Source organism: Schistocerca nitens, chromosome 3 (genome assembly GCF_023898315.1).
Source record: "Schistocerca nitens isolate TAMUIC-IGC-003100 chromosome 3, iqSchNite1.1, whole genome shotgun sequence".
In the NCBI taxonomy this organism is placed as follows: Eukaryota; Metazoa; Arthropoda; class Insecta; order Orthoptera; family Acrididae; genus Schistocerca; species Schistocerca nitens.
This window is the reverse complement of record NC_064616.1, coordinates 860,747,500-860,766,949: the sequence shown is the minus strand read 5'-3', so window position 1 is coordinate 860,766,949 and position 19,450 is coordinate 860,747,500. Positions and strand designations below refer to the sequence as shown.

The 19,450-nt window shown below is 44.1% G+C and overlaps 1 protein-coding gene across 1 annotated transcript in view; it reads left to right on the top strand.

The window, feature by feature from the left end:
• Positions 1-420: 420 nt before the first annotated feature.
• LOC126249453 (nose resistant to fluoxetine protein 6-like) overlaps positions 421-19,450 on the top strand; it is an 82,471-nt gene continuing 63,441 nt past the window's right edge. The window contains exons 1-5 of the mRNA XM_049951106.1: positions 421-747; positions 4,251-4,435; positions 14,308-14,423; positions 16,347-16,514; positions 16,685-16,778. Coding sequence (XP_049807063.1) covers positions 421-747; positions 4,251-4,435; positions 14,308-14,423; positions 16,347-16,514; positions 16,685-16,778 — 890 coding nt within the window. The remainder of the gene's footprint in view (positions 748-4,250; positions 4,436-14,307; positions 14,424-16,346; positions 16,515-16,684; positions 16,779-19,450) is intronic.

Sequence of the window (19,450 nt, the reverse complement as noted above, 5' to 3'; positions counted from 1 at the left end):
GGTACGTCCACCCGGCCTCCCGCATGCCCACTATACGCCCTCGCTCAAAGTCCGTCAACTGCACATACGGTTCACGTCCACGCTGTCGCGGCATGCTACCAGTGTTAAAGACTGCGATGGAGCTCCGTATGCCACGGCAAACTGGCTGACACTGACGGCGGCGGTGCACAAATGCTGCGCAGCGGTTCCTGGTGTGTCCGCTGTGCCGTGCGTGTGATCATTGCTTGTACAGCCCTCTCGCAGTGTCCGGAGCAAGTATGGTGGGTCTGACACACCGGTGTCAATGTGTTCTTTTTTCCATTTCCAGGAGTGTATTAAAAGGTAATAGTCTGCAGATTCAGAAAACGCAAAAAAGTAAAAATTGAACTTTTCATGATTTTGAGCCTTTCCGGATTCCCTTAAGAGCATTTTGCTTCTGGGATGGGTGGTGGTGGTGGTGGTGGTGGTGGGGTAGTGGCTGTATTGGTGGAGAAACAATTGTCCGTTGAGGCACGGAACACCACGCTAGGAAAAAGTCAATGTTTAATGAGAGGAGCAGCCTATGAGCTTCGGGACGTGCTGACGGCGACCGCGTGTTTTGCAGTGGTGGACGCGAGCGGTCGCTACTCGTCGCAGTTCCTATTCGGCAACGACCTGTGGCTGGGCTCGCAGACGCTGTGCGACGAGACTGCCCCCAGCGCGCCGTGGCCAGTCACCTTCTATGTGGCGCGCCTCCGTCTACGTCTCTCCCCCGCGCTGACGCCACAGGTAAGCAACTTTTCAGTCACGCGACCGCTCCTTATGTCATTAACTATTCTGAGGACTTCCAGCTCCATACCTACCACAACGTGCGCTACCTTTCAGTCGTCATTTTTGAGTGTTCGTAACAAGTTCTCCCTCCTCTCACAGAAGTCATCATGGACCCTTTCTCGTTCAGAGGGATATAAAGGCCTCCTGAGTTTTCCTTCCGTTACGGTCTTCAGCTATACGCACATGTTTTCTGCTGGCACTGAAAAGTTCTTTTTGTCCGTCGACGCACTCTTGGCGATGAACGGCGCACGAGACAAATAACACGCGCCTTGAGTAGAAGGGCAATGGGCATTTAGGGCACAGAATGCACTCCAGCCGTATGGTACCGTGGGTACGGTGTGCTTGCGGAACAGTACAGATGTATCCGCTTGTGGAGGTCTGACGAGGACGGCCGGAACCTTAACGACAAGTATGCCTGCCCCAAAGTTTGCATGCAGGTAACACTAGGTCAACGTCACATCAGAATGTCCCACAAATCCTGATACTGCCCGATTCGACCAGCCGGCTGAATGGAGACCCAGAGTGAAGCTCATTTCAAATTGTCAGATGCTGATAATGCTGTCTCATATGAGTAGACGGCATCTCCGTGTCATTCACAGTGTAAGTTGGCTGTTTAGGTTTTTTATATTGGTAACGCCACGTAGCGCTCTGTATGAAAATCACTGGCTGTGCTGTGTGCAGTCTGTGGCTGGTTTGCATTGTTGTTGGCCATTGTAGTGTTGGGCAGTTGGCTGTTAACAGCGCGTAGCGTTGCGCAGTTGGAGGTGAACCGCCAGCAGTGGTGGATGTGGGGAAGTGAGATGGCGGATTTTTGAGAATGGACAATCTGGAGGTGTGTCCATCAGAAACAGTACATTTGTAATAATGGATGTCATGAACTGCTATATATATTATGACTATTAAGGTAAATACATTGTTTGTTCTCTATTAAAATCTTTCATTTGCTAACTATGCCTATCAGTAGTTAGTGCCTTCAGTAGTTTGAATCTTTTATTTAGCTGGCAGTAGTGGCGCTCCCTGTATTGCAGTAGTTAGAGTAACGAAGATTTTTGTGAGGTAAGTGATTTGTGAAAGGTATAGGTTAATGTTTGTCAGGGCCATTCTTTTGTAGGGATTATTGAAAGTCAGACTGCCTTGCGCTAAAAAAATATTGTGTGTCAGTTTAAGCACAGTCATATATAATTTTTCTAAGGGGACGTTTCAACAGTGATCAGTCAACATCTGACCCTGTCCACGTCTCTTATAAACCCTACCAGGCATGGTAACAACACTAACCACGAGCAACACTTACGCACTATGGTGGCCGTTCAAACTGTCACAGAGAATTGCAACTCTAATTATTTACATATCCGACGATGGCATGTGCGTGTACCAAGTTACAACGACATTCAATCATGTCTTTTGGGTGCTTCAGTCTTTTTGTCAGGCTATGTACCGGGTGATCAAAAAGTAAGTATAAATTTGAAAACTTAATAAATCATGGAATGCCGGCCGCGGTGGCCGAGCGGTTCTAGGCGCTTCAGTCCGGAACCGCGCGACTGCTACGGTCGCAGGTTCGAATCCTGCCTCGGGCATGGATGTGAGTGATGTCCTTAGGTTAGTTAGGTTTAAGTATTTCTAAGTTCTAGGGGACTGATGACCTCAGACGTTAAGTCCCATAGTGCTCAGAGCCATTAGAACCAAACCACGGAATAATGTAGATAGAGAGGTAAAAATTGACACACATGCTTGGAATGACATGGGGTTTTATTAGAACAAAAAAAAAACAAGTTCACAAAATGTCCGACAGATGGCGCTGGACAGCAAAACGTCAGTGACTGAGCATGACAATCGTGTATGAAAGGAGCTGTAACGAGAGAGAGAATCAGATGCGCCAGCAGTCGCAGCATGTTGACGTTACCTGAAAAGGCGTTTTTGTGAAGCTGTATTATCAGAATGGGGAATGTGCTAGTTCAGCGTTACGATCCTATCGCCATAGGAAAGGGATTCGAACGGATAAAGGTCCGTTGACAAATGCAGCTGTGGCGAGAATGATTTCGAAGTTCGAAGCCACGGGTTGTTTAGACGACAGACCCCGTAGTGGCCGACCGAGCACTAGGCGTAATGCTGCTGAGACAATTCAGGAAGAAATGGAGACTGTAGCGGATTCGTCTATGCACGGGGAAGTCAGCGCTAGTGCAGTCGCACGTCGCACCGGCATTCCATACACTACTGTTTGGTTGGCACTTAGGCGTACCCTCCGATGCTATCCGTACAAAATCCATCGGCATCATGAACTGGAACCTGGCGATTTAGTGAAGCGGAGGGCATTTGCGGTGTGGGCGTCTCAAAAGATGGCGGAAGATGACGACTGGTTGAGTAACGTGTTGTGGACCGACGAAGCTCATTTTACGCTCAGAGGGTCTGTCAATGCCCACAACTGCAGAATTTGGGCTACCGAAAATCCTAAAACTGTCGTGGAAACTCCATTGCACAACGAGAAAGTCACGGTATGGGTAGGATTTACCACAACTACCGTTATCGGGCCTTTTTTCTACGAGGAAATGCGTGATTCTGGTTTTGTAACTGCTACCGTGACGGGTGAGAGGTACGCCGATATGTTACAGAATCGCATCATCCCCAGCCTGGCTGATAAACACCTGCTGGAACGTACGATGTTTATGCAGGATGGCGCTCCACCCCATATTGCTAGACGCGTGAAAGGTCTCTTGCGCGCGTCGTTTGGTGATGATCGTGTGCTCAGCCGCCACTTTCGTCATGCTTGGCCTCCCAGGTCCCCAGACCTCTGTCCGTGCGATTATTGGCTTTGGGTTTACCTGAAGTCGCAAGTGTATCGTGATCGACCGACACCTCTAGGGATGCTGAAAGACAACATCCGACGCCAATGCCTCACCATAACTCCGAACATGCTTTACAGTGCTGTTCACAACATTATTCCTCGACTACAGCTATTGTTGAGGAATGATGTTGGACATATTGAGCATTTCCTGTAAAGAACATCATCTTTGCTTTGTCTTACTTTGTTATGCTAATTATCGCTATTCTGATCAGATGAAGCGCCATCTGTCGGACATTTTTTGAACTTTTGTATTTTTTTGGTTCTAATAAAACCCCGTGTCATTCCAAGCATGTGCGTCAATTTGTACCTCTCTATCTACTTTATTCCGTGATTTATTCAGTTTTCAAATTTATACTGACTTTTTGATCACCCAGTATATTGTAACCAGTAAAAACCCTATAACACTACTATCGGGCACCGAGGAAATTACCACAACATCTCTTTATTTATCTCATTAAGAGTAAATTATTGTGTTCTGCCTCGTAGAAAGTCGAGAATCCAGTATAAAATGCGGTCCGATACTCGGTAAGCTCGTATTTTGTTAACTAAATGACAGTGGGTAGCTGCCTGAGTGTAGAGGTGCTGTGTGGTATCGTGTCTGAGGCGAGTGTGGCGTGCGCAGACTCGCACCGTGCTGCTGGGCGTCTGCGTGCCGGCGTCCTGCGGGACTCAGCAGGTGTCGCGGCTGCTGGAGGCGGCGGGGGCGGCGGGGGCGGCTGGCGCGGGCCGCGAGCTGAGCGTGGTGCGCGTGCGCCCCGTGCCCGGCGGCTATCGCGTGCTCGCCGACCCCAGGCTGCACATCATCTGGTAAGCATCACTTGAGCAGAATGAGATTTTCACTCTGCAGCGGAGTGTGTGCTGATATGAAACTTCCTGGCAGATTAAAACTGTGTGCCGGACCGAGACTCGAACTCGGGACCTTTGCCTTTCGCGGGCAAGTGCTCTACCAACTGAGCCACCCAAGCACGACTCACACCCGGCCGTCACAGCTTTACTTCTGCCAGTATCTCGTCTCCTACCTTCCAAACATCACAGAAGCTCTCCTGCGAACATTGCAGAACTAGCACTCCTGGAAGAAAGGATATTGCGGAGACATGGCTTAGCCACAGCCTGGGGGATGTTTCCAGAATGAGATTTTCACTCTGCAGCGGAGTGTGCGCTGATATGAAACTTCCCGGCAGATTAAAACTGTGCGCCGGACCGAGACTCGAGCTGGGGACCTTTGCCTTTCGCCAGAAGAGCTTCTGCGTAGTCTGGAAGGTAGGAGACGAGGTACTGGCCGAATTAAAGCTGTGAGGACGGGTCGTGAGTCGTGCTTGGGTAGCTCAGTTGGTAGAGCACTTGCCCGCGAAAGGCAAAGGTCCCTAGTTAGAGTCCCAGTCCGACACACAGTTTTAATCTGCCATGAAGTTTCATCACTTAAGCAGTTTCTCTGCTCCCAGAGTTTATTCGATGCTCTCTTACGGAATATGAATCTAAGTTTAAGTGCCATACCATCCAGCACGTGTGTAAGAGTTCAGCAGATCGCAAATACGTGAAACCGCTTTAAATATCGAGCTCATAGGGATGCCGTCATACCTTACTTGGGAACAAATTGCTTACTACTACTTTCGGTACTACGTCGTCATCTAGGGATATTTGGCTTATGGCAATAGTACAGGCGCTTTCCCTACGGCACATACGGAAGGCTCAGGTCTACTCTTTGAATAAACACCTTCGCTGAGAGAAGAATGGTACGGCATTGTTATCTGGGCCATCCCGAGCGATTCATCGAACAATCCATCGAAATTTTTTTTTTTTGTGCCTCACACTGTGGCCCCTTGCTACGAAGTATGACGTGTCTCTTAAGTGTATCCACCGGATGCAACTGACTGTAGTGGGCGTGTGGTGTCATGTTTGTGTTTTTTGATGAAGAGAGAAGGGGAGACATTGAAACACAGTGGTGGTGCATGTCGGGTGGTTATTATTTAAGTGCAGCTACTTACAGCGGTCCAGTGTGGGCTGTAATTATCGTATGGCAGCGAAATTCGGTAGATATGCTAATGCATTAATGTGGAACCGATTCACACAGGAGGAAAAAAAGTTCCTATTTTGGCCACCAGGTGCAAATTTGGCGCTGTATAGCATCTCGTCGCCCTCTCCAATGTTCATATTGAACAAATTGTGTAAGCGGTGGTTAACAATAAAACCAACATTATGCCTTTCTCACTTGTTTGATATTGTCCGCCCACGTCCCGTTTCTAATCCACTGCATATGAAATCATTTCTATACGTCTTTCTTGGATTTTCAACGCCAGATTTGCATCTGGTGGCCAAAATCGGAACTAATTTTTTTCCATAGTAAATTAGTTCCACATTAAGACATTAGAAAATCTACTAAGTTTCGCTGCGATACGATAATTACAGCCCACACTGGATCTCTGTGAGTAGCTGCACTTTAATTATAACCGCCTGGTCCTTTACTCCTTTTGAGTAGCAGCAAGGAGGCCGTCTGGGGATCTTACTGATGAATGGTTCAAATGGCTCTGAGCACTATGGGACTTAACATCTGTGGTCATCAGTCCCCTAGAACTTAGAACTACTTAAACCTAACTAACCTAAGGACATGACACACATCCATGCCCGAGGCAGGATTCGAACCTGCGACCGTAGCGGTCACGCGCTTCCAGACTGAAGCGCCTAGAACCGCACGGCCACACCGGCCGGCTTACTGATGAATCTCCATCAACAGTGTCACATGCACTCACTTCATGAGACTCTGTGAAAATGTTTGAAATTTAATCAAGGATACTGGCGCCGCCGCCCGGAGTGGTCGTGCGGTTCTAGGCGCTACAGTCTGGAGCCGAGCGACCGCTACGGTCGCAGATTCTAATCCTGCCTTTGGCATGGATGTGTGTGATGTCCTTAGGTTAGTTAGATTTAATTAGTTCTAAGTTGTAGGCGACTGATGACCTCAGAAGTTAAGTCGCATAGTGCTCAGAGCCATTTTTTGATATTGGCGCCGAGTCTTGTGGTCAAGAACTTCACGCCACCACCTCACCTTCCCCTGCCAGACAAATGTTGACAGTGAAAGTTTCGTCCACCTCAGGATTCGAACTGACTTGCCTTCGAGTCGAGAGCTACTGCACAGGCGTGCGCCAGCGACCATGGGATGGAGGCAGGTAGCACGTCACTGAAATTATCATATTAAGAAAACCTTTTGTATACCTTCTAGCTTTAAGTGCGTGACTATGACATTTCTATTACGTTTTCTTATGCAGACTGGCATTACTGATCCTTTGTTCACAACTCGTGGTCTAGTGGTTGACGTTGCTGCCTCGGAATCACCGGGTCCCAGGTTCGATTCCTGGGCAGAGTGGGGATTGTTTCCTCCCGGGGACTGGGAGTTTGTGTTGTCCTCATCATTTCATCAACATTCAGAAAAATGGCGAGACTGGAGAGTGCAAAGATTGGGAATTTGTACAGGCGCTGATAACCAAGGCGCTGAGCGCCCCACAAACCAAAATCATCATCATCATTTCTGACTCTGTAGGCGCAGCTTGAAGTGCAGGAAATTTTTAGTTAACTGCTTAGTTTCAGATCGTTCTTTCAGAACATCTTATTTTAGCAGTTTCTGCTTATTCACGCTCAGTATGTTTGCTAGATAGCACCCTCTAGCCCATTTACGTGCCATGACGTACAAAAAAGCAGAGCTTCTCACTGAATGAAGAGGTGGCAGAAAGATGTTAAAGTAAACTTTTGATTGAAAATTGCCTGACCTGATGACAACCTTTTATATCTTCGCCAGGCAGATACCTAGTAATGGAAACATTTGACTCCTGTCATTCCGTGATGCTGATATGGAGTTCATAGACAACGACACACTGCTAAACATTAAAATTACGACACCAGGAAAAAATTTTACTTATTTTGTGTGTACAGTATAGTGTGCACGACACATGACTAACTTTGTAGGCGATTTTGGGAATATTCTGGGTGCGAAATTTAACACAGAGCTGCCATCTTTGGTAGCAACAAGACTCTAACACAGCTGGACATCGAGTCGAGCTGAGCTTGGAAGATAGATATGGGAATGTCATTCTGTGCTGCTTCTCTCTATGGCTGAGTTAGTCAGTCGTTGTGGCACATGAGTGGTAGCAACCCACGAACAGATATTTTTAGTGGGTGAGGTATTGAGAAAGTTCTGACAGTGCAACAATAGAACACTGTCTGCATTAAGGAGCGTTAGGACAGCACGACCAACAAGCAGTCTTGCGTTATCTTGTTGGAAGATAATGTCAGAGACGCGTTGTAGACAGGTCACAGCCACCTGCCTGAACACGTCAGAAATGAATGTTGCTGCTGTCGAGCTACGCGAAACAGAGATGAAACTGTTGGGTACCCAATGGCACAACATACCGTCACACGAGGTACTGGTCCCATATAATGGTGATGGATGAAATCTGGCGACGTTCGTTCTCGTCGAAGCACCCACACATTCGTACATTTTGTCACTGCACGCAGAACTGAGACTCGTCTGTAAAGACGACGTGGTGCCACGGTTGTGTCCAGTGTTGGACACAACACTTTCAGTGTGCCTGCCTCTGCCATCGAATCAAGGAAGCTGCAACAACGGTCACTGGGTAAAAATCCATTACGCCCGATACAAAGGACACCATTTCGAAATTCAAATGATAACCTTTCTTATAGTTATGAAATACCTAGTGTTTATTCCACTTTCTCGTCGAATTAGTTGGCAACATATTTGGGGGGACGGTGGTTAAAATCTCTGCCCTGCCATCCAGATTCTGGTTTTCTATCGTTTCCCTGAACTCCTTAAGGCAAATGATGGAGGATTCCTTTGAAAAGTCCTTCTGTCTGTTCGGTACAAATTTAAACTAACTTCGCGATCAGCTAGAGACTTGAAATTTTAATCATAGCTCAGAACTGGATGGCAATGTAATAATGAGGCACTTTCTTGTCGGACTGTTCGGTGGGGGTGGGGTGGGAGAGGGGGTGAAAAAAGGGTTGGTAACGCCTGACTTCTAGATGGCCCTGGAGTGTTGGCATGGCATGTTGAGTGAGCAGTATTGGGAAGTGTTCCAGGCGATATGTGACTAGACAGGCGTGGCTGAGCAGAGAAATGGGAGAAAAGTAGATGGACCAGAGAGGCGAAGGAGATGTGTGCATTATATGTGACCTACGCTTTCGTGGGTGAAGCAGTCGGTAAAATGTGTATATATTTACTTCAATAAAAAATACGATCCCATCAAAATGTTTAAAATCTATTGAGAAATTTCACACAAAAGACTAAAAAACGAAGAATAATTATTTAAAGAAAAGTAAATTTATAGTAGAACATGTTTTTTTAAATTGGACTAAAATTTTAAAAAATATCTCTTAGCTCTATACAGATCCCTAACTCCATACACATAGTCCAAAAAATTTGGTATTGTGAATTTTTATTCGTTATGACAATATTTGTAAGTTTTATAACGAAAAACGTGGGGTGCATGTAGTAGATAATAGCTAGGAGGTGAACTAATCATGCCTCAATTATACCTTGCATGTGCCTCACATTTTTTGTTATAAATATTACAAATATTGTCATATATATTAAAATTTGACAGTTAAACATTTCCAGGTCTATCTAATAGGGTTAAGAATCCGTATGAAAGTAGGAGAAATTATTTTATACTTTTTAGTTCGATTTAAAAATAACCTAATCTTTCCCCAATTCGAGTTTGCGCTCTCTCTAATGACCTCGTTGTCGCTTGGCTGTTGAATCGTAATCTTCCTTTCACTTCAAAAAGCGTTTTATTAAATTAAAACAATTTCAAAATGTAATTCAATTTCATACTTCCAAATCTTGATATATTTTGTTAAATAATGACAGACGGAAATGAAAATCTCATTTTAGAATTAGCTGTAAAATAGTTGAAAACTTGTTATATAATTAGCCCTTAATACCTTATATACGGCACCGACAGTGTTCTGCACACATATCTAACGTAAGAGTAGCCTTTACTAACACTTTGTTTTAAATTTAATTTTGTAAAAAAGTACATAACACTTATACCGGAACATGATGAGGAATTTAACTTAACGAAATCCGACAGCCATGAAAAAGTACCACCATACGCAAAGACGTGGACAGAAAAGACTGCCGGCCGGAGTGGCCGAGTGGTTGCACGGTAGCTCAGCGTGTTCAGTCAGAGAGCTCTGTAATAAGAAAACTGAGTGGAAGGCTCAACAAAACGAACTTGACCGGATGTCATGTGACGTCCGCAACGACCAAACACATCGATCAACAACGAACAAAATGAAAAAAAAGCGGTTCTAGGCGCTTCAGTCTGGAACCGCGCGACCGCTACAGTCGCAGGTTCGAATCCTGCCTCGGGCATGGATGTGTGTGATGTCCTTAGGTTAGTTAGGTTTAAGTAGTTCTAAGTTCTAGGGGACAGATGACCTCAGATGTTAAGTCCCATAGTGCTCAGAGCCATTTGAACCATTTTGAACAGAAAAGAGTAGATCGATACACGCCAGGTATAAAAACCAGGGTGGCGCAGTGGGTCAGACACTGGACTTGTATTCTGATGGTACAGGGTTCAAATCTCAGTTCAGTCATCCTAATTTAGTTTTCCTTTAGTGCCTACAAATAGCTTTCTGGGAATTCCAGGATGATTCCACTAATAAAATCATACCCTACCCCCTCACGGTAAAAACTGAGCTTGTTTGCCAACTTGATATTGGCTTTTGTCGAGTTCGCTAGATATTACTATAACTTTTCCGCTAGAATTTCCTCATAGGTAACTACACCATCTGTAAAAGACCCGAGATTGTAATTAGTACCAGCAGTCTTCTTTAGATGTTTAATTAGTTTGCTCTGTGGTATCTTTAGGCTTTTTTATGTTAATTACATTAGTATTAAATGTAACAGTTTTCATCTCATGAGAACAATCGACATGTCACCTTTGCAGTTCAAGACTATGTGTTCTCCCATATCAAACAAAAGGATGGTTGGTAGGTTGGTTTTTGGGGGAAGAGACCAAACAGCGAGGTCATCTGTCTCATCGGATTAGGGAAGGAAGTCGACCGTGCCCTTTCAGAGGAACCATCCCGGCATTTGCCTGGAGCGATTTAGGGAAGTCACGGAAAACCTAAATCAGGATGGCCGGACGCGGGATTGAACCGTCGTCCTCCCGAATGCGAGTCCAGTGTGCTAACCACTGCGCCACCTCGCTCGGTCAAAAGGATAGAAAATGTATTGAACTTCACGCACTGAAAACATAAGCAGCCATATCTCTGTTCTTGCTAGGTGACAAGCTGTTGCAGGGTCGCTAAAAGCCGTAAATAATTAGCTACGCTGGTGGCACCACGCAATTTGAATACAGGAGCTTCCGACGTGTTTACACGGTTCGTTGCCAGATGCAGGGAAGGACCAATCTCCTCTTCTGTGTCACGGTGTATACTCAAAGTTTCATTTCTGCATCAACATCTGTCCTCTAAAAGCCACCTTCTGGAGTGTGGCGATGGGTACTTTGCGTACCACTGTTACTTCTCCCTATTCTTATTCCAGCCGTTTCAGCCGCGAATGGTTCGCGGGAAGAGTGATTACTGGTAAGCCTCCGAGTGAGCTCTACTCGCTCCAATTTTACCTTCCTGGTCTTTTCACGTGATGTACAAGGATTGTACAAAAATATGGAATCACCGCGAGAAATGAATGCACTGAACATAAACGCAGATGCTTCCCAAACCGGCAGGTTGTGTTGTTGTATTTGGCCACGAACTGCACCTGTCCAAAGTTTTCAATATTTAGTTAATGTGAGCCGTCGTTCTGACAGTCTTCTGTGTAGTTATTAGTGCATTACGCCTAAGATAAATGAATCCGAACGTTGACAACTTGCCGGTGCTGCTAAGCTGAGTGCTTCCGTAACGAAAGTAGTCAAAGTGTTTGGTGTTTCAACAGGCACCATATCGAAAATTTAGACAGCGTACAGGGAATGTGAAAAAACACTTTCCGCTAAGTCACAACGGAGACGATGGTGTGTGTTGCGTGGCCGGGACAGACGGTCATTGAAGATGATTGTGACGAAAAATAAGAGGACGACAGCTGCGAAAGTCACTACAGAAATGAACGTCGCACTCGCGAACTCCGTCACCACCAAAACAATACGAAGGGCGCTCCATAAGCATGGAACTGCAGGGCAAGCTGGGACTCCAAAACGACACTGCACTGACGCAAATTCCCATAACAGGAAATCGTGGTGCCAAGTCCATAAAACCGGGAACATGGGTCAATGGAAGAAAGTAATTTGACTGGATGAGTCTTATTTCACGCTGTTTCCAACTTCTGGCCGAGTTTATGTCCCAAGAGTGAAACAATGCTGCGGTTCGGTGCTAATTTGAGCAGCCATATCGTGGTCTTCCATGAGCCCCATAGTTACTCTGCAAGGTCTCTTTACTGCCAAGGATTATGTGACCATTTTGGCTGATCAGATCCACCACATGTTACAATATTTGTTGCCTACAGTGATGCTGTGTTCCAAGATGACCAGGTATCTGTTCAAACAACTCGCATCCTCCAGGACTGGTTTTGTGTGCACGAGGATGCATTGTTGTATCTGCCCTGGCTACTATACTCACAATATCTCAATATCATTGAGCCTTTGTAGTCTCCTTTGGAGAGAATGGTGCGTTATCGCTGTCTGTGATCGCGATCCGCCTCCATCATTTTTACCTGAAGTTGCCATTAGTTTACAGGAAGAATAAAATAAGAGCCCCTTGAAAACCGAACAGGGGCTGTATTTATCGATTCCGCGGCTGGAAACTGTTTTGAATGCCAACGGGCTTCCGACACCCTATTAGGCGTGGTAATGTGTTGTGTTTTTACTATTTCCATATTTTTGTCCACCCTGTACGTAGGAGAAAGATATATATTGGTTGATTTTTATACGAACGTACGATCTCGGAATTTTAAATGGAGTTGGCTGAGCATCTCCGTGATGCTTTCGCTCTTGCTAAATGGAGGTGTAAAGAAACGCGCTGCTTTTCTCTGGATTTTCTCTACTTCCTCTGTGGATCCTATCTGGTGCGGCACCCCCACTGATGTGGCAATATTCAAGTGCTGGTCGAAAGAGGGTTTTGTAAGCTACTTCCTTTGTGGGTGGACTGCATTTCCCGAGGATTCTTACAATGAATCTCACCGAACGAGATAGCGCAGTGGTTAGCACACTGGACTCGCATGCGAGAGGACGACGGTTCAAACCCGCGTTCGGCCATCCTGAGATAGGTTTTCCGTGATTTCCCTAAATCAATTCAGGCAAATGCCGGGATGGTTCCTTTGAAAGGGCACGGCCTATTTCCTTCCCCACCCTTTCCTAATCCGATGGGACCCATGACTCGCTGTTTGGTCCCCTCCCGCAAATCAACCCACCAATCAATGAATCTGTTTGATATCACCTTGCCTTTGATTAGTTTTATATGGATGCTTCAGTTTAAATCGTTCCATACACATACTCCCTCATATTTTATGGATATGACTGCTTCCTTTGATACTTCTTCAATCGTGTAATCATATAATAATGGGTATTCTGCTTATTTATCGGGAATACGTTACATTTGTTTATATTGAGGATCAATTGCACCAGGCATCAGTATTCAATAGGTCTTCCTGCATTTCGCTACAATTTTCCAGCGATTCTCTAGGTTGCAAAAGGGCCCTGACTAAGGAATTTATTGCTAGCGCACTCGAGCAGATGTAATTTCGATGGATTGCTCACGCGCTGCCTGCGATATGTAAGCTATAAGAGAATCTCAGACCAGAGAGCAGTGTTGGCTACAGTAAGAGCAGTGTCAGTAGGAGTAGGTAGTAGCTAGCAGTCTGGTGTATGGAGTTGGCTGGGCCGGTCGTGGGGAGCGATGGCGGTGCCTGAAAGATGTAGTATAAGGTAAAAACAGCCGCCCGCATATGTAGTTTGTTAAACAAAATTTGTACTATTGTCATATCAAGTCCCATGTAAATATTTCAAAAATTTTTTTAATAATAATCCTTTTTATATAATTAACTTTTTGACAATAATTCATCTGAATTTAAAGAATTGGCTAATTTCTCCAATCCATGATCATCCCGATTGTCGTAAAGAAAAATCAGTTGTTTCTTTCTATACATGACAAATCTAGTGGCCAGCATTGCACTGGGCTGTGCCAGAAAAATTTCTTATAGGAGCAGATATATACGCGTTATCCGGCGACTTCACTGAGGTAAGAATTTTCGACTTATTCAGAATGATCTTTCAGGGCCATGACGCAGCACTGCTGACGTCCAAATTTACCAGTTTAGATTCGCAGTCAGTTAATTATTGAAAGGTTATATATGAGCCACAATTTTTTTATTGGGAAGTAAGTCACGTTATTATTGCGAGGTTACGGAATAATAAACTGTTGCGAGGTTACACTGAATGTGAATGTTATTCATATAACTATTTTTACTGTTGGGAGGTTACAAGGTCATTTATATATACTGTGAAAAGTAATGATCCTGTAACACGCCAAGCTACTTTTACGTCTGAAGATTGCTCTCCATTGAGAATGACGATGTTTGCTTGTTTCTTTATTCGCGACATGTATAAACGAAAACGGAGGTTTTTCAAATAGTGTTTACGTGACTGGTTTGTGACGGTGCCTTGGTGTGTCCGCAGGGGCGTGGCTGCGGTGCTGTTGGTGCTGATGGCGGCGGGCACGGTGTACGACCAGGTGCTGCGCTGGCGCCGCCCGCCGGCTGACAAGGCGGCCGCATCCGACCCCGCACCTGCCGGTAACTAAACTCACCCTTCTCACCTGAGGCTTTCCCTACCCTGTGACACAACAAACTCAAACAAGTAAATGGTGCAAACCACACACATCTTTCCTGTCGTCATATAGCGTGTCGTTTTTTCTGCGTAGTTCCTCACCAGTTAAAAAATCAGTTTGTTATTTTGTCGAAATCAGACATTATGGAAAACGTGTCTGTAATGAGAACTATAAGGATTATAGCTTAAATACAGCAGTCATCCACAAGTGTGATATAAGCAGTTTATTTACATTTGCCCATTACCCGTTCTGGATTTTTAGTGCTCCAACATCAGTTTGGTCTTACAAGCTTTCATGCTTTGGCCTCTCTTTCTAATCGTTAATTCTACGATACCCTAAGAGAAATAAAACATTTTTGTTTAAAATACGGTAAACGAATAGGAAACATTTGTAATTTAATAAAACATACGGAAAATGGTGTTACAGTCGACATAATTTTTAATAATTTTTAAAATTGATATAATGTGGTGAAAATTTACGTGGTGTATGTTCCTGAGCTACGCCTTCGTCGAATATTTCTCTTTTACTTTTTTTAAATTTCACTGTGTTATATGTGTCTTATGTATGTGTTGAGAAATTCATTCATAACGCTAATTCGTGAGATAGTCAGTGCACAAAGGCAAGCGACCTTAATATTTACAAAAAGTTAAAAAAATTCACAAAATCTTGTAACACTACTAGTTTTGGCTGTTCATACGACCATCTTCAGATCGATTATAAAATCAAGCTTAGTGACAGCTGGTAAAATGAAGCTAGGATACAATGTCTGCACATCACAGTGCATTCTCGTTCAAGAGTCTAATGGTTCAAATGGCTCTGAGCACTATGGGACTTAACATCTATGGTCATCAGTCCCCTAGAACTTAGAACTACTTAAACCTAACTAACCTAAGGACATCACACAACACCCAGTCATCACGAGGCAGAGAAAATCCCTGACCCCGCCGGGAATCGAACCCGGGAACCCGGGCGCGGGAAGCGAGAATGCTACCGCACGACCATGAGCTGCGGACTCAAGAGTCTATCTCAATAAAATAATATAAAGCAGTAAGCATTCAAGTCCATCCGTAAAACGTCAATCGTTAGTAAACAACATTTTTCATACAACACCGTCACACAAGTAAATTGTCAACTATAAAAATACTACGAAGAGGTATGCAAGTAGTTCTAGTAATAAATGACCCATTCTGAGTTGTAGTGTGCCTAAGATTTTGAATGTGTCAGTCACTACTAGGCCTACCTGCATACATGTACATACTATTTTTATGGGTGACAATTTACTTAATCGACGACGTATGCAAAATGTTGCAAATGATGGTCTTGAATACTTAACCGCTTTATCTCACTGGCAGAGCCAAAATTTTAATGATATGCACTGTTGTATGTGAATGCACTGAGATATACAGACCTTGTCCCAGCCTCGTTTTACCAGCTGACACTACGCTTGATTTTAAAATTGATCTGAAGATGGTTGTATGAGCAACCGAAACTAGTCATCATGTACTGTAGTTTTGTTTGCGATCTCGAGTATTATCAGACTGTGTGAAAAAAAAATTCTTGGAAATCAGTAATAATTGTCTTAATAAGTATCATTCTGAGAACAGAATATGTTGGGCCTTGAAATTCATGATTTATTTCCATTGATCATCAATGTACATTCTCCAAGTAGTTATCACACTGTCTACACGCTACACCTTCTATTACCTTAGACACGACTGGTCACAATTTTTGTGAACATATGTTACTGTATTTGGTAATTTCAGATTGACTGCCAAGGTGAAATTACATTCTATAAAAATAAAAAATAAAGCACACACATAGCGACATCGTTAATGAAGCTGTCTGTACTCCATGACTAGATTTTTAAATATTTCTCAATGCCTTTCAGGAAAATGTTCAATGCTGCTTCTCGCATTTTCTGCGCGCATAAACGGCCAAAAAATTTTGAAATGTGAAGGATCAGACGAAGCTCTGGGATGTGTTCACGGGATGCGTTTCCTAAGCTTGGCTTGGGTCATCATGGTACATACTTACCTGCAGGTTTTCTCTATTGCAGGTTAGTAAACAATAATTTGTCAATTTTTCAATATAGAAGATGAATTCAAGGTGCCAAGTGGAAGTTTTAACTTACCTAGTTTCACTTGTTGACTTCAGTTTACTGGAAAACAACGGTATATTTAACTCTTTCGTCTACTGAATGTTAAACAGTGACTCTTCATATTTCAGAAAACAAGACTCTTCGGAGTGTCACTGAGAGAAGCATCATGTACCAAACTATCAGCAACGCAACATTTTCCGTGGATACGTTTTTCTTCATCAGGTAAGGACATTGTAAACTCAGAATTATGTTTCGGAAGTTGTGCCAAACCTAGACAAAAATTTAAACCATATTTTTAACAGTGTACTACACTTAAGCACGTCAATGAACTAATTTTAATTGTTATTTTAATGGAATCACGAAGCAAAACAGGTTGTTGTAGTCTGCAGTTCGATAAGTGATTTTATGTCGCTGTCCACGCTAGTCTATCCTGTACAAGTTTATTCATCTCATTCTACAACTGTTATCCACCACACTTCCGTCAGCTTCCTGTTGAACAATTCTTTGATATCTGAGGATGAGTTCTGTTGACTTATCCCTTCTTGTAGTCACGTTGTGCCAGTAAAGTTCTTTTGTTCCCGACACGATTCACTACTTATTAAATGATTTCTCGATGTACCCATCAAATCTTCAACATTCTTCAGTAGCAGAATTACCAGGACCCCCTATTTTCTTCTTGTACGCAATGTTTATCTTCCACGTTTCACTTCCACGTGAGGCTACACTCCAAGCGAATAATTTAAGAAAAGGCTTCCTGACGTTTGAATTTATATCCTGTATCATCAAAATTTTCTATTTCAGATTTTATCGTTTCATTCGTAAGTTAACTCCCCAACATCACGTGACTTAATCAGGCTACATTCCTGTGGTTTACTTATGTTCATCATATAGCTTGTTTGAAGACGTTATCCATTCTATTCAATTCATTTTACCTCCTTTGCCGTCTCTGGCGGAATTACGATGCCATCGGCAAACTTTAAAGTTTTTCTTCTTCCCCCTGAACTTCGACTCTTTTTCAAAATTCCTCTTTACGTGTCTTTATTGCTTGCTCTAACAAAGACTGAAAAACTGAGGGATAGGCTAGAACCATTTCTCACTCCTCAACTGCTGTCTCCATTTCCTGTATTGGACTCTTAGAGCTGCTCTCTGGCTTCTATACAAACCTTAGATAAAGATTTGGTCCCAATATTTTATCCCTGATAACTTCATAATTTCGTTCAAGATAATTCCGATGGTTAGTATTGCCTCACGTGTTCCTAGATCGCTCCAGAAACCAAATGTAACAATGTAAACATTCCAGAGTTAGCGATGGTATGACTGGGATATACGTTCGTACATATCATCGGTGGAATTACGATGCAAACAGCACTCGGACATTCCTGGTTTTTCTTTTTCATACTTTTCCCAATTATAAATGGACTCACACGGAAACCACTACACTCTCTTCAACAAAACCGCGCCAAATACTTATTTCGAAGATGGTGTAAGTAGTAGTAGTGACACTGCATGTTAACAGAAAGAATTTTGCTGTTGTATCAGGCTGAAGTCTGGTTTCATTGATCTCTCCACGCTTCTCCATCTTGTTGATGTATTTTCATACAAGAAAGAAATCTTAAATAACAATCTATCTGATAAAACGCGCACGGAAATTACCTATGTATCACAGTTACGATAATGACATGCATTTGACGGTCAACCGTCTCTCGTTGTCTGCTGCGCTTCGGAGCTGTGTCCCTGACGCTTGTGATAGGTCTAACGTAATTCAGCTGAGCCAGCCGCGTACCTGAGCTGACCCCTCAAGGCCTCCGGACTTCCTCTTTTTATTGGAGACTTTCTCCCAGGTAATTGCTTGGCCCGCTGCTATCGAATTCCACGTGCCTGCCCTCTTTAGGGGCTTCTCACTTCCTGAAAGCAAGGTCCCCCTCCCTTTCAGCGGAGTACACACACGATCTGTATCCCTTTGGTTTCACCACTGTCTTGTTACGGGATTACTACAGCTGTTGCCGCAACCCGGGTCTCGTGACGCCATAGTTCTTCCTCGTTTTTATTAGTTTCTGTTTAACCGAGGGACTTGCCGCAGTGGTTGCGTGGCACCACGGTCTGGTGCAAGTCTCTCAATTAGACGTCACTTGGGCGACTTGGGTGTCCTTAAAACCAACGGCACCCAGTTTTCCCCAGACGGTCACCCATCCAAGTATTAGCCGAGCCCAACGTTGCTTATCTTCAGTGATTGGGAGGGAACCGGTGTTACCAACATGGCAAAGCCGGTGGCAGTGCAGTGGTTAAGAGCCGTCCGTAATCACTCCGTCGTCATTCCAATTTCTGTTTCATCCGACTCCTTTCTAACACTCAAAGATAAGGATGCTCATCGTATTCCTCTCCTCCGTTCTTCGGGAGATTCTCGTTGCACTATCGTCACTGGCTATAATGCGTGGCTCAGGACAATGCATCTTTTTCTATTTTCAGATGATGCAAGTGTCACTCTGAGAGACGGGTGATATGTCGTATATGATTTAGCAAATAGGGTAGTGGACAATATTAGCTTTGATGCCGGCCGCTGTGGACGAGCGGTTCTAGGCGCTTCAGTCCGGAACCGCGCTGCTGCTCCGGTCGCAGGTTCGAATCCTGCCTCGGGCATGGCTGTGTGTGATGTCCTTAGGTTAGTTAGGTTTAAGTAGGTTCTAGGAGACTGGTGACCTCAGATGTTAAGTCCCATAGTGCTTAGGGCCATTTGAACCACTTTTTAGCTCTTGACTTACAGAAAACAGATTGACGATTAACTTTCTGATTTGAAACTCTTGTGCAAGCGAAGTTTTATTGTTGAGACTATCGTGACCACTTGTTGACGATTTCGCTGTTGGCTTCTATCTCTCGACGTTGGTTGAACACAACAC